The 13,698-nt window shown below is 49.2% G+C and overlaps 1 protein-coding gene across 1 annotated transcript in view; it reads left to right on the top strand.

Annotated features, from left to right (window-relative positions):
• Positions 1 to 13,698, top strand: part of BLM (BLM RecQ like helicase) — a 128,405-nt gene that overhangs the window by 96,250 nt on the left and 18,457 nt on the right. Inside the window, exons 13-15 of the mRNA XM_040414371.1 lie at positions 2,565 to 2,671; positions 12,572 to 12,732; positions 12,859 to 13,054. Coding sequence (XP_040270305.1) covers positions 2,565 to 2,671; positions 12,572 to 12,732; positions 12,859 to 13,054 — 464 coding nt within the window. The remainder of the gene's footprint in view (positions 1 to 2,564; positions 2,672 to 12,571; positions 12,733 to 12,858; positions 13,055 to 13,698) is intronic.

Genomic DNA, 13,698 nt, shown 5'->3' with positions numbered 1-13,698 from the left:
TACAGCAGAAACCACTAATTTAGAGAATTGCAAAATTGGGAATTGTATTTCAACCCAGAACAAAAACTGTGCTTTGACGGATACTAAATAAGGCTTCTTTCACACTTGCGTTCAGAGCGGGTCCGTCTGGTATCTTCACAGACGGATCCGCTCCTATAATGCAAACGCTTAGATCCGTTCAGAACGGATCCGTTTGCATTACCATGAACAAAAAAAAAATGATGTTGTTCATGATAATGCAAACGGATCCGTTTTGACTTTACATTGAAAGTCAATGGGGGACGGATCCGTTTGAAAATTGAGCCATATTGTGTCAACTTCAAACGGATCCGTCCCCATTGACTTACATTGTAAGTCTGGACGGATCCGTTTGCCTCCGCACGGCCAGGCGGACACCCGAACGCTGCAAGCTGCGTTCAGGTGTCCGCCTGCTGAGCGGAGGATAAACGGTGCCAGACTGATGCATTCTGAGGGGATCCGCCTCCACTCAGAATGCATTAGGACTGGACGGATCCGTTCGGGGCCGCTTGTGAGAGCCTTCAAACGGAGCTCACAAGCGGAGCCCCGAACGCAGGTGTGAAAGTAGCCTAACTTGACCAGCTAAAGCAATAATGACAGATTTGGATGAAAATAATTGCACAGTAGCGTGTGTGTGTGAAGTTATTGAGAATAACCCTATCTGCACCTTGAATCTTATATACCCTTTTAGGGATAGATTTAAAGTAGGCCTGATACAGCAGAAACCACTAATTTAGAGAATTGCAAAATTGGGAATTGTATTTCAACCCTGAACAAAAATATATCCTTTGCCAGACAGCAGACAGTATTACAATTGGCTGGCCACAGCTGAAACACCAGATTTAGGGTACTGCTATTTTGGCAATTGTATTTCACCCCTCAATAAAATAGCAAGCACAGCCAAGCCCCATATGAAGAATATAGCCAAAAAATAACCACACTATTGATGGTTAAATGCACTTGGTGTGACAGCTTGCCCCATATGTAGGATATAGCCAAAAAACAACCACACTATTGATGGTTAAATGCACTTTGTTACAGGCTCAGCTTGCCCCTGATGTAGTATATGGCCAAAAAATAACCACACTATTGATGGTTAAATGCACTTGATGACCGCTTGACCCTGATGTAGGATATAGCAAAAAATAACCACACTATTGATGGTTAAATGCACTTGGTGGCAGCTTGTGCTGGCGCACCACAAGACACAAAATGGCCGCCGATCAACCCAGAAAAAAGTGAATGAAAAATGCTCTGGGCAGCCTAAAAACAGTGAGCAATTGAATAGCAGCAGTTCAATGATCCACAGCTGTAGATCGATCACTGAATGAAGTCTTTTGGAGGAGTTAATCTGCCTAATCTCGCCCTAACGTCGCAGCTGCAACCTCTGCCTACACTTGTATCAGCAGAGTGACGTGCAGCGCTACGTGACCCAAGCTTATATAGAGGCTGGGTCACATGCTGCACTGGCCAATCACAGCCATGCCAATAGTAGGCATGGCTGTGATGGCCTCTTGGGGCAAGTAGTATGACGCTTGTTGATTGGCTGCTTTGCAGCCTTTCAAAAAGCGCCAAGAAAGCGCCGAACAACGAACCCGGACTTTTACGAAAATGTTCGGGTCCGTGTCACGGACACCCCAAAATTCGGTACGAACCCGAACTATACAGTTCGAGTTCGCTCATCCCTAATTATGAGATCTCAGTTTTCATGATCAGTGGGGGTCCAAACCAATCTATTAGTTATCTCCTCTCCTATGCATAGGACAAAACTTCTTATAACCGGAAAACCCCTTTAAGGACACTGATTTTTATTTCTGTTTTTCATCTCTGTATTTCAAAAGCTGTAATTTATTTTATCTTTCTGTCGATGTAGCCACATGAAGGCTGTTTTTTTGCAGAGAGAATGTCACCTCTCCTGACATGTCTATTTTAGTAACTACATTACCTATGCAATTACAATTTTAGAGCATCTGTCCATATAACTCTCTGATGTGCCTCTGTTATTCCTGCTAGAAGTTTATGGATGAATTCCCAGCAGTCTTCAGTGAGGTCCTGATAGGTGTTGGGGTGGGGTGTATCATACCGTGTATATATGTGTATGTGTATATATATATATATATATATATATATATATATATATTATATTTATTAGATGCGTAAAGGAGTTGTCAAGCTGTTAATATTGATATGACCTATCGTCAGGATAGGTCATCAATATCTGATCGGCAGGGGTCTGACACAGCACCCCATGCCGATTAGCTGTTTGAAGAGGAGGCGGCGTGCCATGTAATTCAAGTACTCGCTTCATTCAAGTGAATAGAGCGAGTGCTTGTAATTGCACTTACGCCACCTCTCCACTGGAGACGAGATATAATGTAATGACAAGGAAGCGCCTCTCGTATGGATCGTTGCCTCCTCGTCTCGCAACAGATCGGCGGGGGACCCGGGTGTCAGACCCCCATCGGTCAGATATTGACCGTATTTAACCATTTTAGTGTAAACTATTAACAAATTGTGAGATTTATTGTATGTGTTATTTATTTCAGATTTTCAATGAGCTTCAACAGAGACAATCTTAAGTATGAAGTTTTACCCAAAAAGCCCAAGAAGGTGCCTTTAGATTGTGTGGAATGGATAAAGAAAAATCACGCCAGTGAGTGTCACAATAACAATGTCTGTGATACAAAAATGATTAAGTGATATTACAGTCTCTAGTAGGCCTGCACGATATATATCGCCAAAGCAATCGTATCGCGATAATCGCCGATTGCGATTTGGCCGACCCAAAAATGCTGCGATTATTTTTCGCTTTATAAGACGCACTGTGCGTCTTATAAAGCGATGGTTGACTTTTTACGTGGCTGATACTGATGTTTCAGCGGCCGCTATGCTGCACAGCACGGCCGGCGATACATCAGTTACAGTGCGGGGAGGGGGTAGGGGCTGGAGGCAAGTCGTGGCGGGCCCCGCACACATAACTGTCTATGTATGCAAAGTCTTTCTTTACTGCTAAAACAATCGCTCTCCTATTGATAAAATCGCCAGACTCTGTACTCACTATGAATGCACTGCATCGAGCGGGCCGGCCGGCGCATGACTTCAGTCAGTCGTGCTCCTGCTTCATTAATGAAGTGGGAGGAGCGAGACTGACTGACTGAAGTCATGTGCCGGCCAGCCCGCTCGTTGCAGTGCATTCATAGTGAGTACAGAGGCTGGTGATTTTATTAATAGGAGTTTATCAATAGGAGAGCGATTGTTTCAGCAGTAAAGAAAGACTTTACTTACAAAGACAGTTATGTGCGCGGTTTAGGACACATGAGGGGACATTAATAAAGTAATGCTATGACACATAGGGCCATGAGGGGGACCAGCATAATATGCTATATGTATGTCATCCACACATATAGCATCTTACACTGGTCCCCCCCCATTGGCCCTATGTGTCATAGCACACATCCCCCATAGCAGTGCCATCCAAAGAATCCCCCATAACAGTGCCATCCAAAGAATCCCCCATAACAGTGCCATCCAAAGAATCCCCCATAACAGTGCCAACCCAAAAATCCCCTATAACAGTGCCATCCAAAGAATCCCCCATAACAGTGCCATCCCCAGACCACCATTAGTTCAAAATCCACCAAAAGCACACCTGGTTCAAAATTTTTTTTTTTTTTTTTTTACTCAAAAACCTAGGTGCGTCTTATAAAGCAAAAAAATACAGTACCTGGGTGACGGGTCATGGCAGGGGCTCCTGTGGCAGCGTCATACGGGAAAATCCAAGCAAATAGACCTCTAGCACAATTCCCTTAAAATATCGCATCGCATATCGTTATCGCAATTTTTAGGGCCCTAATCGCAATCGCACAAAATTCAATTTCTCGCCCATTCCATTGGGGGACACAGACCATGGGTATAGCTTAGGCCATTACTAGGAGAAGACACTATGCAAATAATAAAAAACAGCTCCTCCTCCACTGGCTATACCCCCATGCTCCAACAGGAGGACCTCCGTTTTAGCTTAGTGTCTGATAAGGAGGCTACACTCCTGCTCCTGCAGGGTTGTCCCTGTAGTTTTGTCTTCTCCTGTTAGTTTTTTTTTCTAAACAGAGGACGCAGGGTCGCATGGTGCGTCCCTGGTCTCTCAGTGGAGCGAGCGCCTGGGTCGAATGACCGTCCCCGGCTACCTCCCCTTACCCCTAGAAGATAAGTGGAACCGGTCTCGACCTGCAGCTCCGGTGGCCTACCAGATCCGGGGTCACCTAGTCCTGCCCTCTATCCAGTGCACTGCCACTCCTTGTGCCAGATGACTGAAGAGGTGACCGCCTGCTGGTCCGGAACAGAGGGTGAAGACTGCAGGACTCAGATAAGTACAACGGCTCTCCTGCAAACTTCCTCTCCCCCCGTGCTCACACTGTGACACGGTTCTTTAGGGCTTACCTGTGGATCTGGGAGGGCCGGCTGGTTGAGAGGGAGGAGGGATTCCTTCTTGTCCCATGCATCCTGGAGGTGGGCACCATTTTCGGAGTCGGGGTCTGCCTTTTTTTTTTCTTATTTCCCGTGCGCGGGTTTTTTTCCCCACAATTTTTATTTTCCTGCAAAAAAAAATTTCCGCTATTTTTTTTAACGCTATTTTTTTTAACGCTATTTTTTTCACGCGATCTGTGACACGTCTGGGGGGCGGAGCCTATTGCGTCAGCTTCGGCTCTTCCGCTTTGCCTCAGCGCCTCTCCACGCTTGACTGCTACTCCAGCTGTTCACAGGTCACGGTAGGACAGGCAGTGTTCTGCAAAACGAGACCCTGACTCTGGGATTGCCGCCATCATGCCTAAACCTGGGGCCCCCCAAAAATCGAAAGCGACACCTCAGGTCCCACTGGGATCTTGTAAGGTCTGCTGCTTGCCACTGTCGGTTACAGGCTCCTGTGACTCTTGCCTTGCCTCGGGACGGGATCACCCACCTCCTCCTCCCCCTCCACCAAACCAGCCCAGTCCCTCCTCCGCCCCTTCGGAGCCCGCGGAGCCCTCCTGGGCCTCTGCCATAGCTAGGGCGGCCGCCGACTTGGCCCAAGTCTCGCGCGCGGCCATGGCCTTTATGGAACACATGGCAGCCACTGATCCACCGCCTGCGGTGCCTGTGGTTAGCACCGCTCCAGCTCCCGGTGTCCCCCACAGAGGACGCTCGACCGTTAAGAGGCAGCGTACGCAGCAGCATCCCTCCTCGGATGGCTCTGCTTCCACCCCTCGCCTGGAGGCGTGTTCAGCCTCTCCCTCTCGCAGGGATTACAGGTCTGAAGGGGAAAGGTCCGGCTCGGACGAGGACACTGAGCCGGAATCCTCACCTAAGCTCTCCACCATGGTGGCAGACTTGGTCACGGCAGTACGTGACACCTTTGACATTCAGGGGGAACCTCCTTCTACTAGTAGCCAGGAATTCCCCCTCTTGCACTCCAGAAAACCGGAGGCAGTCACATTCCCCATTCATGGCGAGTTCGCCAAGGTCCTTTCTAAGGCTTGGGAACGCCCTAATCACCGTTTTTCTGCCACAAGGCGCATGGATACTCTCTATCCTTTCCCGGCAGATAACGTGCAGCAGTGGTCTTCTCCTCCTAAGGTCGACCCGCCGGTGGCCAGATTGGCTAAGAATACGGCAATACCAGTCCTGGACGGGTCCTCCCTACAGGACTCCGTTGACAGGCGTTTGAACTCTCTTTCCAAAGCCATCTTCTCTCTGGCGGGCACAGGTCTGCGGCCGGCGTTCGCCTCGGCCTGGGTAGCAAGGGCGCTTTCGGTGTGGTTGCAGCGCCATCATCAGGACCTCGCGGAGCAGGATGCCTCTGCAGACACCCTAAACTTCATCCTCCAGATGTCCCAGGCGACAACATTCCTCTGTGAGGCCTCATTGGATGTCAGCACTCTCTTTGCGCGGATTTCGGCCCTCTCGGTCGCGCAGTGCAGGGAGGTCTGGTTGAAGGTCTGGGACGCCGACGCTTCCTCCAAGCGCTCCCTCACTAACCTCCCCTTTGCGGGCTCCAGGCTTTTCGGGGCTAAGCTGGATGAGATTATCTCTGACGCTACGGGGGGGCAAGAGTACACACCTGCCCCAATCTAGATCTAAGCGTGCCTTCAGAGCTCGCCCATCTGGCTCTAGAAACCAGTCCTTTCGGCGCTTCTCCTCCTCCAGGTCTGCGACAGCCCCTCCGGCGGCTCTCAGGACTCCCGCAAGAAGCCTTCCTTTAAGCCTCAACCTTCCTGGCGCCCGCGGGCACAGTTCCAGGGGAGTTCTGCCCGCCCCGCGATTCCCAAGCAGTCCTCCACCTGAAGGGGCGCCCCCACCGCTTGCCGTCTGCTCTCCTTTCAGCATGTCTGGAGAGCTCACGTTCAAGACGCCTGGGCCCTGGAAATTGTAACTTCCGGTTACAAGATAGAATTTGTTTCCAGACCTCCGGAACGTTTCTTTCCGTCTCGTGTTCCAGGGGATCCGGCCAGAGCCTCGGCCCTTACAAGCGCTTTCTTCCCTTCTGGTCAGGGGAGTAGTTGTCCCAGTTCCTCTGGAGGAACAGGGGGCAGGTTTCTACTCAAATCTCTTTGTAGTGCCAAAGAAGAAGGGATCAGTGCGTCCGGTCCTAGACCTGAAGCTGTTAAACAAGTCCCTGCGGGTGCGGAGGTTCCAGATGGAGTTCCTCCGCTCCGTTATTGCTTCTCTTCTTCCAGGGGAGTTCCTCGCGTCGGTGGACATTCGGGACGCCTATCTGCATGTCCCTATCGCAGAATCTCACCACAGGTTCCTGCGCTTCGCCATTGGCGACCGCCATTATCAGTTCGGCGCCCTTCCCTTTGGGCTGGCGACAGCCCCGCGGGTATTCACAAAGATCTTGGCGCCGATCATGGCGCTTCTCCGTACCAGGGGCATATCTCTGCTGCCCTACCTGGACGACATTCTGATAAAGGCTCCCTCTCGTCCCCAGGCCGAAGACAGCGTCAGGATCACTGTTCAGACTCTGCAACAGTTCGGCTGGCTGATCAACTTCCCGAAGTCCTCTCTCCATCCTTCCCAGAGGGTGACCTTCCTAGGGATGGTTATGGACACTACTGCAGCCCGGGTATTCCTCCCGGATTGCAAGTCCTCGCGGATACGGGAGTCGGTGTCTCGCCTTTTTCATTCCCCGTGTCTCTCCATCCCGGGAGTGCATGCAGGTTCTTGGGCTTATGGTGGCCTCCTTCGAGGCAGTCCCCTTTGCCCAGTTTCACACTCTGCCTCTGCAGCAGGCGATCCTGTCCTTCTGGGACAGGACATTGAGGGGTCTGGACTCTCGGATCCGCCTTCCTCCTCGGGTTCGCATGGACCTAGAGTGGTGGCTGTTCCCTCAGAATCTGACATCGGGGAAATCCTTCCTCCCAATCTCCTGGACAGTCGTCACCACCAATGCCAGTCTCCTGGGTTTGGGCGGCGTTCTCCGGGCTCGGACGGTTCAGGGGGTGTGGTCAGAAGTGGAAGCCTGCCTTCCGATCAACATATTGGAGCTCAGAGCAATTTTCCTCTTTCTGTCTCATTGAACCCCCCTCCTAGCGGGTCTCCCAGTAAGGATCCAGTCGGACAATGCCACAGCCGTGGCCTACATCAATTATCAGGGCGGAACCCGCAGCCGGCCGGTGATGCAGGAGGTGAAGAGGATCCTCCAGTGGGCGGAGGCTCACGTTCCAATATTGTCTGCAGTGTACATCCCAGGGGTCGAAAACTGGACGGCGGACTTTCTTAGCCGCAACAGGGTGGATCCGGGAGAGTGGTCTTTGCATCCGGACGTATTCGAGGACGTCTTTCGCCGTTGGGGCCGCCCGGACGTGGACTTGATGGCGTCCAGGCTCAACAACAAGGTTCCCACGTTCCTGGCCAGAGCTCGGGATCCGGAGGCGTACGGGGTGGACGCTCTGGTGTCTCTCTGGCAAGACTTCGCACTCCTCTATGTCTTCCCACCACTGCCTCTACTCCCAAAGGTTCTTCGCAGGGTCGCGGCAGAAGGAATCCCGACTATCCTCATCGCTGCGCCTGGTTCTCGGAGGTCACTCGGATGTTGGCGGACATTCCGTGGCCTCTTCCTCTCAGGGAGGACCTGTTGTCCCAAGGACCTCTCTTCCACCAGAATTTACAACCACTTTGTTTAACGCCGTGGCTGTTGAGACCACCATCTTGATGAAGAGGGGTTTCTCGGACTCTGTCGTGAAGACCATGATCAAAGCCAGGAAACCAGCTTTCTCCCGGATATACTATCGTACCTGGAAGGCCTTTCTCGCCTTTTGCGAGAAGATATGCGTTTTTCCCCTTCATTTCTCCGTCCCAGTGGTCTTCTCCTTTCTCCAGTCGGGTCTTGAGATGGGAATGTCCCTGAGCTCTCTGAAGGGTCAGGTCTCTGCTCTGGCCATTTTCTTTCAGCGCTCTCTGGCTCTGCTAGGTCCGGTGAGGACCTTCCTGCCGGGGGTGGCACATTCGGTCCCTCCTCTGCCCCCCTGGGATCTGAACCTGGTTCTGTCTTCTCTCCAGGCCGCTCCTTTTGAGCCCCTGAGGGACATTTCCCTGAGTTTTCTCACCTGGAAGGTGGTCTTTTTGGTGGCCATCACCTCTATCAGGCAGGTATCGGAGCTGGGCGCCCTTTCCTCTAAAGAGCCCTTTTGGTCTTCCACAAGGACAAGGTGGTACTGCGCCCTGTCCCTTCCTTTTTGCCCAAGGTGGTCTCCGCCTTCCATCTTAATAAAGACATAATCCTGCCATCCTTTTGCCCCACCCCGGCGAACCCCAAGGAGCGCGCTCTCCATTCTCTGGATGTTGTCCGTGCTTTACGGGTGTACCTGTCGGTTACTGCCCCATTTCGGCGCCTGGACTCCCTTTTTGTGGTTCCCGAGGGGCCTCGGAAGGGTCTGGCGGCCTCCAAGGTCACTGTGGCTCGGTGGATTCGGTCGACTATTGCCATGGCCTATCGATCCTGGGGTAGGGTTCCCCCAGCGAGGGTTACCACGCACTCCACCAGGGCGGTGGGGGCCTCCTGGGCTAGGCACAATCGAGCCTCTACATCACAACTTTGTAAGGCGGCCACCTGGTCGTCCTTACATACCTTTTACAAAGTTCTACCAGCTGCACTCTTTGGCGTCGGCTGATGCTGCTCTAGGGCACAAGGTATTGCAGGCTGTGGTCCCTGTTTAACCGTTGGACGTTTTCCCTCTGGAGGTGCTGGTCTTCCCACCCCATGGACTGCTCTAGGACGTCCCATGGTCTGTGTCCCCCAATGGAATGGGCGAGAAAAGGAGATTTTTTGTGAAACTCACCTGTAAAATCTTTTTCTCGTCTTTTCCATTGGGGGACACAGCTCCCACCCATTCTTGTCTGTTGCAGGTGGGGTTGGTTCTATTCTAGTGGGACCTTATGGTTAATGGCCCGATGGCAGTGTTCCTTGGTTCTGCTCCTATTTGTTCAGCATGGGGGTATAGCCAGTGGAGGAGGAGCTGTTTATTTATTATCCTAGTAATGGCCTAAGCTATACCCATGGTCTGTGTCCCCCAATGGAAAAGACGAGAAAAAGATTTTACAGGTGAGTTTCACAAAAAATCTCCTTATCGTGCAGCCCTAGTCTCTAGTCTTATACACATTTTATATTTTCAGTGCCATATTTCACTTCCTATGGTACAGGTAAGGACACGTTCACATATAGTGATTTCCATTGTTATATAACCTTATAATAATGGAAGTGACGGATCTGGCACGTAACTGAAACCAACGAAGACTATAACGGGGTTTGTTTGGTTTCCGTTCACGTGGCTACTTTCAGCTGGAAAAAAAGTCCTTCATGCAGGTCTTTTTTTCCCGCTCTCTTAGGCAGAACAAAGTCTTTAACGCAGATGTAAACAGTCCATTAGGGTATCTGCACCCAGTGCAGATTTCTATACAGAAAATATGCCTGAAAGACGCATTTAAATCTGCACTTTTTATCGCAATGTTTATGCATTTTTGTTGCATATTTTAGTGTGGATTTTCTCTTTATGTTAACAACCCCATTAACCCCTTCACTCCTGATGACATACATGTAAGTCGTCGGTCCGGTCTTTAAACATGGCTCTCGATTGCGGGCGCCATAGCCGCGGGTGGCTGCCTGCTTCTTATAGCAGACACCCGCGGCTCATGTCCGCAACTGGCAGTAATGCCAATCGCGGACATTTATCCCCTTTTCGGTTATGCTCCGGCTCCCCCGTGTGACGATTAAAGGAGCCGGAGTGTGTGCGCAGCAGCCCCTGTCTTTATGAATGACAGGAGGCTGCTGCATACTATGGAGCCCTTGCCTGTAATTGGGCTCCATAGGAAAGTAGTAAAATCATCATAGACTCCAATGCAAGTGGAGTTTTCTACAAAAAAAATTAAGTGGTCAAAAACACCCCAGAATGGTATCAATGAAAAGTTCAGCTCCCCCCGCAAAAAATGAGCCCCCATGCAGCTCCGTACACATAATTACAAAAAAGTTATAGGGGTCAAAAAAATGAAACAGATTTTTCCCACTTTTTTAAAACATTTTTATCACTATCAAAACTAGAAAACTATACATATAAGGTTTCTCCGGAATTTTGCAATTTCACCCCATTTGGAATTTTTTTCCCGCTTCCAACTACAACATATGCAATATTGATGGAGTTGGAAAGTACAACTTGTCCCGCAAGAAACAAGCCCATATATAACCGATAACCATATTAAAAAATGTATCACAATAAATTCCCGTTTAAAAGAAAAAAACACGAGACGTTATACTGTATGGGGGCAGCCACAAGGAGACGTTATACTGTATGGGGGCAGCCACAAGGAGACGTTATACTGTATGGGGGCAGCCACAAGGAGACGTTATACTGTATGGGGGCAGCCACAAGGAGACGTTATACTGTATGGGGGCAGCCGCAAGGAGACGTTATACTGTATGGGGGCAGCCGCAAGGAGACGTTATACTGTATGGGGGCAGCCGCAAGGAGACGTTATACTGTATGGGGGGGGGGCACAAGGAGACATTATACTGTATGGGGGCGGCCACAAGGAGACGTTATACTGTATGGGGGCGGCCACAAGGAGACGTTATACTGTATGGGGGCGGCCACAAGGAGACGTTATACTGTATGGGGGCGGCCACAAGGAGACGTTATACTGTATGGGGGCAGCCACAAGGAGACGTTATAATAAAGTCTTGTGGCCACAGGCCACCATACATACAATAATACTTTACAATATACTTTTCCAGCGGCTGCCTCGCTTGTGTGCTCCAATTCTGACATCAGATGTCGGTGGGCGGAGATTTGAATATGGAAGCAAGGAGGAGGGAGAGCCAGGGGCGGCCCGCTGCGGGAAGTAATAAGTTTGTAATTTTGTCATCGGAGCACACGAGCGAGGCAGCCGCAGCAAAAGTCTCTCCAGAGACACCCAGTACTCACACAGAGTTCGCCATATAGAACCGGCACAGGTGGGTGACGGACATTAATGTCAGATGGTGGCTGGAGTCTGGAGACTTGACTTAAGGGAGGCGGAGCAAGAAGGAGCCAGGAGCGATTGGAAGTAATGTTTGTACTCAGCGCTATGCAAGGTGCAGGGGCGGGCGGACGCAGATTTAGAAGCGGTCAGCGCACATGACCGCTTTGATGTCACAAAATACTGCAGTAAATAGGAAACGGCGATATCGCCATATCGCTGTTTTTTTTAATACCGCGGTATATCGTTATACCGGTATATCGCCCAACCCTAATATGGCTATGTGAACAGACAAATAAAAAAAAAATTATGGCTCTGGGAAGGCAGGGAGCGCAAAACAAAAACTAAAAAAAATAAAAATAAATAGACCTCCGGGGGTGAAAGGGTTAAAGTCTACGGGGAAATCGCACAAATAATTTGTACACTGCAGATTTTAAAATCCACACAGGTCAATTTCCACACAGAATAAAAATTTAATGTGTACATGAGATTTGTCAAATCTCATTCACTTCGCTAGTACTGTATTATGTTGCGGTTTTTCCACACACTAATCCATGTGGAAAACCACACATAATCTGCATCGTGTGCAGGCACCCTTGTACTTAGTGTAAGCTTAGTGTATGTTCCTGTTCCACTAAAGAAACAAGAGAGAAGTGCTAAGATATGATTTTATAGAAAAAAATTATCAAATATTTATCTAGTGAGAGTGGAGTTCTCATCAGAGCTGTTGCCCACCTGTAGCAATTGTAATTTGGGAAATATTTAATGTTGCTGCGGCTCTTTTAAAAAATATAAACCGTTACTTTTGATGTTTTCTGCTTCAGTATGATTTAGATTAGTCGCTCTAAGGGTCCATTCACACGTCTGCAAGTGTTTTGCGTTCCACATTTTGCGGACTGCATATGGCCGGCCCTGTGATAGAAATGGATAGAACGGAAGTGCGGATGCAGACAGCACACCATTGAAATTAATGTGTCCGCACCCATTCCGCAATTTACGGACGTGTGAATGGACCCTTAATATACATTCTTAAAGGTACTTGTGTTTAACGCTTATTATAATTTTCCAGATGACTCTGGGATAATTTACTGTCTGTCAAGACATGAGTGTGACACAATGGCCGATACCCTGCAGAAGGAGGGCCTGTTAGCTCTGGCCTATCATGCTGGGCTCAGTGACTCTAATAGAGACTACGTACAACATAAGTGGATCAATCAGGATGACTGCCAAGTAAGTCTAGATTGAATTATGTGACATAAGTTCCCAGTATGAATTACCCTTCTGAAATTTTTTTCTTCACCATATGAGTACCTTTTGGTTCCTACAGTGCTTTTGTTCCTCTTCCTTGTCTCTTAGGTGATCTGTGCTACTATTGCTTTTGGAATGGGCATTGATAAGCCAGATGTAAGATACGTTATTCATGCTTCTTTGCCAAAGTCTGTGGAAGGATATTACCAAGAGTCTGGAAGAGCTGGACGAGATGGAGAAATTTCCCACTGTCTTCTTTTCTATAGCTACAGCGATGTAACAAGACTCCGTCGAATGATTCAAAGTAAGCATGTTATTTTTAAAAATTGGTAAAGTTAAAGGGGTTGTCCCATCTCAACATTGATGGCATAGTGCTAGGATCTGCCACAAATGTAAGAGAGGTGCAGGTCCCACCTCTATCTCTAGAACAGGCCTCCTGAAATGGAGGAAGATCAGTGACCACACTCCATTCACTGGCAAGTGAATCTGAAAATAACTGAGCACTGCCTTGCAAAATAATTGTGGAGCCCCAGTTATGGGTCTTCAACACAGTGAAAGCCAGATATCCCTCAAAGGAAGGAAAACCGAGCAAAGGGGTGTCCCCATTACAGAGATCACCAAATCCACCATATTAAGTGGCCCCTATGTCAAGATACCGCTCTTTTACAAGCTTTAAGGATAAGCCAGTTATCCATCCACAGACAGCTGTTTCGGGGTGCCACCCCTCATCAGTGTGGAGTAGGATTCTGGCTAACCGGGAGCAATGCCTTGGAGACTACTGTTTGAGCACTGCCTTGGCTATTTCTGGCAGTGCCATAGTGGAGAATGGAGACATGGTTGCACTTTAGTGGCTCTACATTCACTTCTATGGGACTTCTGAAAACAGTCAAGCCCGCTTGCTCAGCTATTTTTGGAAATCCGATAAGCAGTGAATGAAGCCTTTTTTTT

The sequence above is a fragment of the Bufo bufo genome, chromosome 1 (assembly GCF_905171765.1).
Source record: "Bufo bufo chromosome 1, aBufBuf1.1, whole genome shotgun sequence".
In the NCBI taxonomy this organism is placed as follows: Eukaryota; Metazoa; Chordata; class Amphibia; order Anura; family Bufonidae; genus Bufo; species Bufo bufo.
This window is presented reverse-complemented; position numbering and strand designations above follow the sequence as displayed.